We start from the raw sequence: 13,687 nt of genomic DNA, 5'->3' as shown, positions 1-13,687 counted from the left end.
TGGTGGAAGGCTGCTGATGTTCAGTGCAGGTAGTATTGGAGGACGAACGTAAGCAGCTTTGGTTCTAGAAGGTCTGTTTGTGGACTGCACTATCTTGCCATGAGCGGTAACAGCCTGAACCTGTCTGGCTGACAGGCAATAGCAGGGACATTAATGGACTAGCAGGAGTGGGAGGATGAATGCTGACTTCCTGAGAGAGCAGCAGGTTTGTGCTTCACAAAGCAACTACCACTCCTCACTTGAGGTGGTGCCACAATCCTAGTAACCTATTGGAGGACATATTATTGGACTGCTGTGACATCTTGCAAGCTCCTGTGCACTGTAATCCAAAATCATGATGGCAGCAATCAGAGCTTGCATGGCAGCAAGCTGATTTTGCATGGCACCAGCTGATGTTGCATGACAGAAGTCTGACCTTTCACTGCAGCATCCAGAATTTTAATAAAAGCTGCTTATGCTCCAACTGAAGCTGTCACATCGGCCATTGGATGCTGCATCATGGTTGAGTCCACATGTGTGCTGATGGAGTTGGTCACCACTTCCACCTTGGGAAGAATGAGCTCCAAGTTCTGCACAAATCCCTGTGACAAGTTGGTACTGGACTTCTCCATGCTCCTTGATACTGACTGCAGGCTTTCTGGCAGGCATCCCTATGCACCAGGTAGAAGCAGGCAGAGAGACCTCGTGGTTTTCCTTTTTCTTAATTTACTTAATAATATTCAGAAACAAAAATTTACATAAAATTATTTAGTAGGAACAAGTGAAACATGCAAAGGATATTGAAGTACACAGATGGATTAACCAAGCAGAAATTTGCTTTTGACAAGTATGATGAGACTATCAAGCTACCTTTTCCTCATGCTAATACTTCTTTTTATAATGCATGTAAATACATGCAACATTTGAAGGTCAGAAAGTTGCTCAACAACTTTTTAACTTGCACAGCAATTTACTTAATTGTCCCTGCAATATAACAACCACCAATTATTTATTACAGCCATTGTATTTTCTTCCCTCTGATGTTTTACTGCTTTATATTACAGCAAAGTTTGTCACCACTCAAAAATAATGTGTACACCGCGATAACAGAATTTTACATCTTTGCTATTACCATTTTCTTAGAGAAACGTCAAAGATCAAACACCTTAGAGTAAAATCACTTTTATATGACTGCTCTTCTTTTGTACTTGGGCTTGAATAAAATTCAGACAAAGGAAGAATTACTTATAGATCCTTTCAATTAGTGTGATAATCAAGTGAGGGTGTATAAATTCATCAGTTTGTTTTTAGAAAGCAAACTATGACTGACACTAGAGAAGGAAGCAAATTTATAATAATCAACTTGGAATTTATTCCAAATAATTTACTTTCAGAGAAACAATAACAAATGGCAGGTAGCAAAATAAACTGTTCACACATTATTTGCCCCATCACTGTATTTGATACAAACATTTCTAAATGAAAGATAGAATTAAATATGAACAGCTGATGGAAAATATAGGTGGTCTGTAAATTTTCCACATTATTCATGCTCAACAATCCAAAGCTTCAATCTGAATCTGAGATTTTGGATGTAGTCCAATGAAATTAAAATTATGCAATTTTTACTGCTATCCAATTTTGTGATCAAGGACAATAAAGATAAAGATGATAGCCTAGAAATTCAGTGCCCATCTTTAAGGCTCTAACTGGCCTCCTAAGCCTTCAGTATGGCAGAAAGGAAGTACACCCTCATTAAGGGCTGGAAGCACACTGCCCGTCATATTGATAAGGAACATAAAAATGGTATGTAGTGTCCATGCCTTAAATAGACTTTAGGTCATTTGTATGTCCTGTCTGCACCAAATGTCTCAGGACAAACCTTTCTTTCAGAGGGGCCTTGAACAGGCACCCTCCATAAATTTGAACCCATCCAAAACTCTGCTTCCTGTATCCAAACTCCCACAAAGTCCAGTTCACATATTGCCGTTGTGCTTGCTGGCCTAGATTGGCTCCCAGTCCAGAAATGGCACCTTGATTTTAAATCTCTCCTTGCCCCTCCTGCCTCTGTAATTTCCTCCAGACCCACAACCCACCAAGATGTCTAGATTGTGGCTTATGTGGCTTTCTGTTAAATTGTGTTTGAATTGCTCCTGTGAAGCACCTGGGACATTTTACTATGTTAAAGGTGCTATATAAATGTAAGTTGTTGTTCTTGGAGCCTTTATTTGCATATACAAAGGGCCTACTGGCTGTTTCAAGCATGTGCAGTATATGCCAATATTTTGGCCTTTACAAATACAACTGCTGCCTCATACTGAGTGTGCACTTCCTACCTGTCATGTTAGAGCCTTAGGAGGCCATTTAGTGCCCAATAGCTCTGCATGACTAAATTTCTAAACTCCACTATTTACTTTCAACATTATTGTCAACATTTGTCCGAAGGCTCCCATGAACTATTTGTTTTTCTCTTCCTTTGCTGGCACATCTAAATCTTTCAAGATGCCTTGGATGCAATAATACTCAAGAAGCTTGACTCTGACCAGGGCAAAGCTAACTGCTTGATCAGCGACTCATCCATTAATGTAAACATGCACTCCTTCCACCACCATTGTACTGTGGCTGTAGTGTTAAATTTCTACAGGATGCAATGCAGCAACTCATCAAATTATTTTGTCAGTGCGTCCCAAACACAGCAACCTCCATCACCAAGAAGGGCTAGTTCAGCAGTTGCATGTAAAAATCATTGGGCAGAATTGTACGGTCCGGTTGGCGGCAGGCGTCATGCCAGGAGTGAGCGGACAATATGGTGAGAAGCCCAAAAATTGGTTTCACGCTGTCACAAAACCAGTTTGCGATCATCCCCTCCACCAGTCAATGGTGGGCCATGTTTCTCACTGCTGCATGTTGGGAACGTAATTTCACTACTCTACATCTCATTATAAGCCCTACTCACCGGAATCATCCCACCACATCAAATTTACTGCCCACATCAGCGTGACTTCAAAATGACGGCCTTTAAAAAGTGTGCAACTGGCGACTTGAACTTCAAGGGGAACTTGGAGGTAAGTGCACACAACCTTGCGCAGTGCTCGTGAGCATCACCCATAAGACTTAAAGGAAGAGACGCCATGCATTCGGGGGAGACACAGATAAGTTGCTTTTCCCGGTTGGTCAAGCACTTGGAAAAGCTTGTCAAAAGTGAGCATTCTTCTGCAGTTGAGGCTGTTCAACAGAAGCTCCATTGACATGCTTGGAGTCAGGCCTCTGAAGTTTTCCTTCCTACTCAAGTAATGCAAGAGCACAAAAATGCCAGCAAATGCTCCAGAACTTTTCACCCTTTGGGCACAGACTGTAAATTAATGTGCCTTTTAGGGGGCAGCAGAACAATTAGCCGACTGGGCAAGTTGTAGAACACCCTTGCGAAAGGTGGTCATGGCACAATTAATAGTGGAGGCGCTCACAGCCCCTTGCAATGTCTTTATTAAGGTTTGGACCAGTCTCCCTCATGGCTCAAGCTAACAGCGCAGCCTTGCAGTGTGGGTTAAGGGAATGCCTGCACCTGGGCTGAGAACACAGCATGCAGTCCAGTGGCGGAAGCTGCTGCCAATCGGTCAAGTGGAGTGGGATGGTGGTGGTTGGGGTTTTGGACATCCATGAAGCGTACTATACACTAGCCATCCAAGGGGTGTCCAGCACTCTCCTGCATGCGTGAAGGGGCCTTCAGACTTAATCAAGAGAGGTTTTTAGGACACATATGCTAACTCATGTGTTTCTCTCTTTGATCCTGGAGGGGGCAACATCAGGATCATGGAGCCTGCGATTTAGCAGTATACCTGGCTTACAGGAAGCAGAGAAGAAGAGTGCGATGGAGGCACCTGGCTCGTCAAAGTGAGCAGCACCTCCTTCAAGATGAAGGGACGGCAAGGACTGCTGCACATGCAGCTGAAGATCCGCAGAGAGCTGTCGCTTGTAGGCATGTCGCTCGGCCCAGGGTCTATAAAAGGCGCTTGTCATTCCCGTAGATGACTGAGGACCGGTGTCGTCAAAGGCTGCGCATGTCTAGGAACCTATGCTACCTACTGCAAGATTTGATGCCATGGGAACATGGAGGGCATCCACTGCCAGTGGCCATGAAAGTGACTGCAGCGTACAATTTTTACACCAGTGGCTCCTTTCAGGGTTCCACAGGTTTGTTATGAAGTGGCCGATGATGTGTGCCAGGAGGATAAAATCCACAAGGGAAACTTAATCCCCCTATCACAACAGAGATGTGTGCACTGAATTCAGGAGTAATAGGTCCACCAAGACTTTAGAGATTTTTTAAAAAGCTAAAATTAAAATATTTATTAACAAAAGAGATTTCAAGCACATACATAGAACTAAAAATTAATACTACAATAACTCCTAAAATCCCTAATTAACCTGGCTCCCAGTAACATCTCTTTAACGCAATGGTCCAAAAATAGATTTTAGATTTTAAACAGATCCAGCAAAATCAACACAACACCTTAGAATTCAAAATGGCCCTCTCCAGCTTCAGTTTCTGTAGACAGCAGGTTTAAGCGCAAATGCTGGAGGCTTCACACACTTCTGTTAGGTCTCACAGTGCCTTCTCCTGACATAGAGCCTCATTCTCCTTTTTATATGTTTCACCCTTTTTAATATGTAAATTCCATTGTTTCCAAATGTCTTTGAAACTTTACCTTTCTTATAATATAATCTTTCATATTGCTACTATTCTCATTAACCTCTTTGAAATTCAAATCCCCCTTCATCTATCTAAAAATGCAAATTCCCTTTACACCTTACATGCTAAGACCCCAACCATGTTTACTCATTAGCATATTAAAGATACTTCTACACCTTACTTCTTTTGATAACTTCAACTTGCAGTCTGTTGGCTATAAAATGTAATTAAATCATACATACAGACAGAACAATACAACCCCCATAAACCTACTTTACAATAAACCAGAAAAATATTATGAAAATGATTATACTCTCATGACAGGTGGCCTGTGCAGGATCTCACAAGCCTCCACGCACAAGTATTTCCAGGAAGTTACGGACACCATCTTTGCAAAGGCACAGAACTTTGTGCATTTTGATTGGGATCAGGAAAGCCAGGATGCAAGAGCGCTGGGATTTGTGCAGATCTCTGGTTTTCCGTAGATGGAGGGTGTCAATGACTGCACTCATGTGCTGCTTCGATCTCTGTGGCAACAAGCAGTCAACTACACCAACTGCAAGGGCTTCCACTCGCTGAATGTTCAGCTGGTGTGCAACCACCATAAATGCAGCCTACAGAGCTTCCAGGTCCTAAGAGGCTGCAGGGTTAGCTTCTCGAGAACAAGGGCTACCCACAGAGGATGTGGCTGATGACATCCGTGCAGCAGCCTCAGACAAGGTTCATGCTGCGACCCGGACTTTGGTGGAGCAAACAATAGGCATTTTGAAAATGAGGTTCTGGTGCTTCAACAGGTCAGGTGGAGCACAGCAATACAGTCCACCAAGGGTGTCACACATCATCATAACTTGCTGCGAGCTCCACAACCTGCCACTGCAAGGCGGGGAGGACCTAGCTGAAGAGGAGATAGAAGAGCTGCACGTCTCCTCCGATGAGGAAGACGTCAAAGGGGATGACGGTGATGAGGTCCTCGAAGGCGAGGATGCCAGCGATGAGGCCATTGCAGTGGCCAGACGAGGCAGGTGTGCTTGGGAAGCCCTCATAGCACAAGATTCATGGAGGATGATAACGAGATGCAGTGAGGACAGTCCTGACATCCTCACCTTGCAGCTGTGAGTGTTTGACTCCTGTGCGGCTGCTGACAGTGCATATACCCTCAGAGCTCAGGCTCATGTCACGGAGATGCAGAGGAGGCCCTAATAGTCACTAGATTCCAGGAGGATGATGATGACACGCAGTGAGGACACTGCAGAGATCTTCACATAGCCTCTGTGAACACCTGCCTCCTGTCTAGCTGAGGGCAGCTCACTTGCACTCTGTGACCATGGTCATATCGCGGAGACGCAGCCATGAAACTTTAAGTGCACCTAATCCTTTGTCAGCCTTCAGCATCTGACTCCTTCAGGAGCACACGTCACCAATCATAGATGCTGAAGAAATGGAGGCCAGCCACACTTGAAAAGTGTTGAGAACACACAGAGGGAATGACGGAACTCTGTGATGCCTGCCGACAACATTCTGGCAGCGATGACAAGCACCATCGAGGTACAGGCATCAGTAATGTGTCCATTGAGTGTGAAACTGGATCATCACTTTGGTCTGAAGAGAAGTGTGTGCAAAGGGAAGAGGCCTTAGACTGAGACACCTGCTGTTATCTTGCGCAGGAGCCAAGGTTTCACATCTGAGTGACACGAACGTGACTCATCATAACAAGGGGCCACAGGCAAGGAGACATTCTTGGGAGTTTATTTACCATAGTGAACATTATTAACAAATGTTTAATACCCGTACCCAGGCTGAGCAATTACATCTTCTTAACCTTTCTAATTCTGCTGCCATGTCTTGGTACTCTCCGAACTTTCACAGTGGAGGTGGAGGCAGCCTGCTGACTGCTATGTTCTGTCTGTGATAGCCTTAGCTGGTGTCCTCTGGAGGGCCGAGACTTGCAGGGCTCCGGCCTGCTTTGGATGTCCTGCTCTGGACCAGCTGCACCCTCCGTGGCCTGTTGAGTTGGAGCTGCAGGGGTCACAGGAAGAGGGGATTTGGATTGGTAGGACATTTTCGGAGTCCCCTTGGTGGATGACCCCGGGGTGTCCAGCTGCTGATCCTCCTCCCTACAGGTGCTCGATGGCCCCTGATTGATCCCTTGAAGAGAAGGAGAAGCTGGAGTGCGATCGAGCTGCCCCGCACACGTCTCACATTGACACTGCTGGAGGCCAAATATGGTATCAGCGATGAAGTTCAGTGCAGGACCGATGACCTGGAACAAGGTCTCCATGGAGGCTGCCATCCTGCCAGTGTTGACCTCAGTGTATTGGCACTCCAGCGCTATCACCTCGGACCGAAGGCAGTCAGACTTCTACGTCGTCTCTTGCAATCTGAGGAGTGCACCAGATATCCCTTCCTGAAGTTCCTGTGGTTGCCTTTGTAGTTCCACCAACTGATTGAAGACCGAGTCCAGAGGCTCATCATCTGACTTAGATTCAGCTGATTCCTTGCCTCCAACAGCCCTCCGAGTGCCAGCGACCAAGGATGCTCCTGCATCTGCCTGCTGTTGGACAGATTGTGTGGTGGGTTAACCAGATTGTGATCCCGAAGTTATTCTACACCTAGGTCCCAGTCACTGAAGGTAAGCATGCAGGTGCAGCAGGCGGTAAAGAAGGCAAATGGTAAGTTGGCCTTCATAGCCAGAGGATTCGAGTACAGGAGCAGGGCTGTTTTGCTGCAATTATACAGGGCCTTGGTGAGACCACACCTAGAATATTGTGTGCAGTTTTGGTCTCCTTATCTGAAGAAGGATATTCTTGCTATAGAGGGAGTGCAGCGAAGGTTTACCAGACTGATTCCTGGGATGTTGGGACTGATATATGAAGAGAGATTGAGTCGGTTAGGATTCACTGGAGTTCAGAAGAACGAGGGGGTATCTCATAGAAACCTATAAAATTATAGCAGGACTAGACAGGGTAGATGCAGGAAGGGTGTTCCTGTTGGTGGGGGAGTCCAGAACCAGGAGTCACAGTCTGAGGATACGGGGTAGAGCATTTAGGACTGAGATGAGGAGAAATTTCTTCACTGAGAGAGTGGTGAGCCTGTGGAATTCACTACCACAGAAAGTAGTTAAGGCCAAAACATTGTAGTTTTCAACAAGGAATTAGATATAGCTCTTGAGGCAAAAGGGATCAAAGGATATGGGGAGAAAGCGGGAGCAGGCTATTGAGTTGGATGATCAGCCATGATCATAATGAATGGTGGAGCAGGCTCAAAGGGCCGAATGGCCTACTCCTGCTCCTTTTTTCTATGTTTCTATGTTTCTACGTCCCATCAAGGTGTGTGTCGCTGCGCTGGTGGAGGATGTGGGTGAGTGTCGTGACAGGTCTTCAATGGTACTGCCCTCAGGGTCCTCATCCAAGATGTTCTCAGCGCTGGGGTCAGGGTCACGGTTGCCTGAGGGCGACGTGTCAGATGTACCTAGGAAAGAAAGTGGAGATTGGCAGCTGTGTTGAATACAGAACAGTTGACTCAGAATAGCATTGGGAGAGGGATGACGTAGTGCAGGATCCTCACATGGGTATTCATTGCTGACCTCACCAGGGCTGTAGGAATGGTTGATATCCCCTCTGGCCAGCATCAAAGCATGACCCATGAATACAGAGAGGACCTTGATGTCCAGCGCTCCACCCCCAGTCTGGAACCTCTTCCAGCGAGTGTGCACAATCTTGTCCTGCATAAAGACAGATGGAGAGAGCGTGAACCAATCTCATGCCAGGCCAATGAGAAGGATGGCAGGCATGCGTGTGTGCTGAATGGACCCACAGACGGGATGAGGAGGCAATCTCCAGAGGAGATGAATCCAGATGGAGGTGTGAGGATGTGTGTGAGAGTGTGAGTGGTGATGTCCCTTGAGCTGGCAGTGAGTGAGATACCAGTGAATGTGTAATGGGCTTGTGAGTGGGTGAGTTGAGAATGATGAGATGGTTGCCTTAACAAAAACAGAATTACCTGGAAAAACTCAGCAGGTCTGGCAGCATCGGCGGAGAAGAAAAGAGTTGAAGTTTCGAGTCCTCATGACCCTTCGACAGAACTGGTTGCCTTACCCTGGCGGCACGGATGAGATCATTCATCTGTTTTTTGCACTGGATGGCCGACCTCTTGCGTGCAACATTGGCACTGACCACCTCTACCACTGCCTCCCAAGCCGGAGTGGTGGAACTGATGGACCTCCTGCGCCTGAGCAGGGCTTGAGGACTTTATGATGTACCTACATGGCATCCAGAAGGTGTCCCAGGGATGCGTCACTAAATCAGGAGGCTGCAATCTTCCTGGCTCTTGGGGCCATGTTTTCAGCGGAGCAGTCCTGGGTTGCAAACATTGAAAAGTAGGCGCGTGGCTGCATTTAAATGTAGTGCCCGGCGTGAGGAAGCGGCTAGGTAACAGTGTGGCAGGCTAATTGGAGGCCTGGCACCAGCTATCCGGCGCGTTTCTCATGACTGCATAATTTATGAGGCAGGGAGGGGCAATACGGCGCAAAAACCTGCCATTGCAGCCGACAGGTAAAACGACTTTTTTCACACCTGCTACTGCGCTTATGAAAAACTGGGACAATTCCGTCCAGCACCTCTAAGTTTCCTCCAAACCTGACTCGGTAATATGCTGTTTCTCCTTCATCGTTACTGGATCAAAATCCTGGAATTCCCTACCTAATAGGCTTGTGAAAGGACCTGCACCTCACCAATTGCAGCAGTTCAAGAAGCCCATCACCTTCCTATGGGTAATTAGGGATGAAAAATAAATGCCAGTCTTGGCAATACAAATGAACATATGAATTAGCAGCAGGAGTAGGCCACTAGGCCCCTCGAGCCTGCTCCGCCATTCAATAAGATCATGATCTTAATGTAACCTCAACCCCACATTCCTGCCTGCCCCCGATAACTGTTCTCCCCCTTGTTAATCAAGAATCTATCCAGCTCTGCCTTGGAAATATTTAAAGACTTTGCTTCCACCGCCTTTCAAGGGAGACAGTTCCAAAGATTCACAACCCTCTGAGAGAAATAATTTCTCCTCATCTCTGTCTTAAATGAGCGACCCCTTATTTTTGAACAGTGACCCCTCTAGTTCTAGATTCTCCCATAACAGGGAACATCCTTTCCACACACACTCTTTCAAGACCTCTCAGGATCTTAAAGGTTTCAATTAAGTCACCTCTTACTCTTCTGAATTCCAGTGGATACAAGCCTAACCTGTCCAGCCTTTCTTCATAAGATAACCCACCCGTTCCTGGTATTAGTCTAGTAAACCTTCTCTGAATTGCATCTTTCTTTAAATACAGAGACCAGTACTACACACAATACTCCAGATGTGGTCTCACCAATGCCCTGTACAACTGAAGCATAATCTCCCTACTTTTATAATCAGTTCCCCTCACAATAAATGATAACATTCAGTAGCTTTCCTAATTACTTGCTGTACCTGCATACTAATCTTTTGTGATTCATGCACTAGGACACCCAGATCCCTCTGAATCTCAGAGTTCTGCAATCTCTCACCATTTAGATAATAAGCTTCCTTTTTATTCTTCGTGCCAAAATGAACGATTTCACATTTGCCCACACTATACTCCATTTGCCAGATCTTTGCCCGCTCAATTAGCCTATGTCATTTTGTAGCCTCCTTACGTCCTCTTCTCAATTTACTTTCCTATCTATATTTGTGTTTAGCCACCATTCCCTCAGTCCCTTCATCCAAGTCAATTATATAAATTGTAAAATGTTGAGGCCCGGCACTGATCCCTGTGGCACACCACTCGTCACATCCTGCCAAACAGAAAATGAACTATTTATGCCTACTCTCTGCTTCCTGTTAGTTAGCCAATCTTCTATCCATACCAATATGTTACCCCATAGACCATGAGTTTTTATTTTCTGCAATAACCTTTGATGTGACACTTTATCAAACGATGGCCACATTCTGAGAAAAAATGAAAAAAATTAGAGCAATGCAACATAAGACTAGAAAGTTGCTCTTCTCCAACCACTCTATAACCAGATGGAAAAATTAACAATTAAAAATCTATATTTATGCACAGCATTCAGAAATGAGGAGCATCCAGTGCAAGATTGAAATCTTTTAAAAGTGGCATACATTCTTATCAAATTTCCTTGTTGGACTCCTTATTTTACCAATAATTTTTGGATGATAGTGAATGAAAAAGAATGTGGTGTGTTTACACTTCACATCACTTTTAATGCAAGTTTCTTCAAAATGATAGTCCCAAAATCAGCCCAAGTAAAATAAATTACTGAAATTTTTTGCGCTGCTTTATAACAGGATTAAACAAAATGTAAATGTACTATTCTATGTTAAACTTGTCAGTTTTAATGAAGTTGAAACAAAACAAAAATTGCTGGAAAAACTCAGCAGGTCTGACAGCATCTGCAGAGAGAAAGACAGAGTTAACCTTTCGATTGACTAAGAGTCATAGGGACTCGAAACATTAACTCTGCCTTTCTCTCCACAGATGCTGTCAGACCTGCTGAGTTTTTCCAGCAATTTTTGTTTTTGTTTCAGATTTCCAGCATCTGCTATATTTTGCTTTTATCTTAGTGAAGTTGAAGATTTCCACATTTGCTTTTTGCTCCAAAAATATATGAACTATTTAGAAAATCTAACGCTATGTCCAACTTATGCAAACAAGATCCAAAATGTCAACAGAGGCTGGGATTTCCAATTCTGAGTCAGTGACCTGGCCATCAGTTCAGTTCCGGCTCTTGACGCTGTACAGCATGTTCCCAGACATACTTGCTGAAATTTTTAAAGGGCCAGACCAATTAATGACTTTAGCAGGCTTAAGAACAGTGGGCAGGCTCCTGAGGGTGGAGGGCCAATGTCAGGCCTTCCAGCACTGACACATCAGTAGACCCTTTGCCCACGGTTGGAGTTACCAATTCATGATGGAAAGAGAGAAGGCACCTTAACATTGAAGCGCCTTCTGAAGAACAGGTCAGTTTTTTTAAAATTAAAACAGCCACAGCTGCTTGACAGTGATTGTGGAAGGACAACCCCTCCAATGGGCCAGCTGTGGCCCAGCATCAGTTATGAGCTCAGGCGGTAGGGGGAGGGGTTCCTCATATCATCCATTGCACCCCCATCACTTCCCACCCTGTACCCACCACATTGGCCTGAGCCAAGTCCAGGCTGATGTGGGCTGATGCATTGACAACTGAAAGTCCCAGTTAGAAAGGGAACAGGGCTTTAATTAATTAGGAGCATGGTGGTGAACCAACACGGAGGCTGGTGGCACGAAATTGCATGCCAGCTCGCCTCCAATCTGGACGCTGCACTAATTTAAAAATACATGCTTTTAGGTTTCATTTTAAGGACATCAGGGCACTTCTAACGGTACAGCTGGTTAAGGCAATGAGCCAAATTGACCAAGAAGGGATCAGATTGAATTCATTTTTGTGTGAAGCTTAACTAGGAAGAAAGAACTCATCGTATATGTAGCCTCAGAGCTCTTGAGATAATAAAGGTGCAGGAAAATCAGCCATGTTTTTTGTTTATTCCTGCTGGTAAGGCAGATGTGAACACTGAATAATCAAAGGATTGGTCATGACAGGATGTTCCAGGCAAAAAGATAGCCTGACAATATTTATTATGCAGGCTCACACTTAAACAGTGGCCACTTGGTCAAAGTACCAGTCTGTGAAACATGTTCCAGGCAAGCAGAGGGTGAGACAAAGGTGGTGAGAAAAATAAAAGCAGGAAAAGTGGGGAAAAACAGACTAAAAAACACACATTCAAAAGAAACTCACTTAAATAATCAACACAGTCAAGTTTCCTGACTACTGATACTTCAAAAATAATTGATTAGTTCGATTGGTTTTGCTACAGCTATCACCAGTTAGCAGGCAAACCTTACCCTAGCGATTTCTGTCAGAAATACGATATCTCCTTTTAACAAAAACAATATTAGGCACAATCACAACAGCCTGAGAAAAAAGAAAAATAAATCATAAAAGTAAGGGTTTAACTTTATAACTGATATTTTTGTTACACTCTTGTCTGACCTTTATCAGCTAAGACCCAATAAATTAAAATATCATGAGAGAAAATAATTTTCAGCAACACAAAAAATAACTCTTCTTGTTATGATTAATATCTAATTTACCACAGCAGATTTCTGCCTACCTGTATTAACTTTTGACGTAACATGCGACAAGTCCATTTTTTGTGATCGAACAGGGGTTGATGTTTTACTTGATGATTTCCTTGTCAAACGCTTTTTTTCCACAGGCACTTTGCTAATCTTGGAAAGCGGTGCAAAAATACCTTTAAAGAAACAAAAACTTAGCAAACAACTTCCATTGCAGAACATTTCTGGAATAACTCTACCTCAAGAGAACTCTATTATTTGCAAATTCCAACCAACCTTTATACAGATTTTACCGTATTAACTATTTTCAAGGTAATCTTTTCTCCCCTAAAGGTTGCACGGAGGGATATATTATTCAAGTGCATGACCTACACCCAGGCCAAATGTGAGTAGTTGAATTGTAGTGTTCCCGGGTACTTGTCTTCCCATGTTCCCATCCTATGGGGAAATGCCTGCCACTTTTCATTATGGTACAATTGATGTAATTCACTACACCAGGAATTGTGGAAGGAAACATACATACTACCACTCTGGCACATTGGTTTGAAAGGCAAAGTGCACAAATCATCACATAATTTTAAGTCTAGTAAATGGGGAGTCAAGAGGTGAGTTATTCGCCACAGAATTCCCATCCTCTGACCTGCTCTTGTAGGCATAGTATTTAGATGGCTGGTCCAGTTAAATTTCTGGTTAATGGTTACCCCCAGGATGATGATAGGTGGGTGGTTTAGCTATGGTAATGTCGTTGACCATCAAGGAGAAATGGTTAGATTCTCTCTTGTTGGAGGCGGTTATTGCCTGACACTAGTCTTGTGCAAATGTTACTTGCCATTTATCAGTTCAAGCAAGTACGCCTATATTCTCAAATC

At 44.3% G+C, this 13,687-nt stretch overlaps 1 protein-coding gene across 6 annotated transcripts in view; it reads right to left on the bottom strand.

The window, feature by feature from the left end:
* Positions 1-13,687, bottom strand: part of LOC121289819 (CAP-Gly domain-containing linker protein 4-like) — a 362,767-nt gene that overhangs the window by 129,060 nt on the left and 220,020 nt on the right. For all 6 annotated transcript variants that reach the window (XM_041209695.1, XM_041209713.1, XM_041209721.1 and 3 more), the window contains one exon: positions 12,854-12,994. In XM_041209695.1, coding sequence (XP_041065629.1) covers positions 12,854-12,994 — 141 coding nt within the window. The remainder of the gene's footprint in view (positions 1-12,853; positions 12,995-13,687) is intronic.

This window comes from Carcharodon carcharias, chromosome 2, assembly GCF_017639515.1.
Source record: "Carcharodon carcharias isolate sCarCar2 chromosome 2, sCarCar2.pri, whole genome shotgun sequence".
Classification (NCBI taxonomy): Eukaryota; Metazoa; Chordata; class Chondrichthyes; order Lamniformes; family Lamnidae; genus Carcharodon; species Carcharodon carcharias.
Note: the sequence above shows the minus strand (reverse complement) of the source record. Positions and strands in the feature narration are given on the sequence as shown.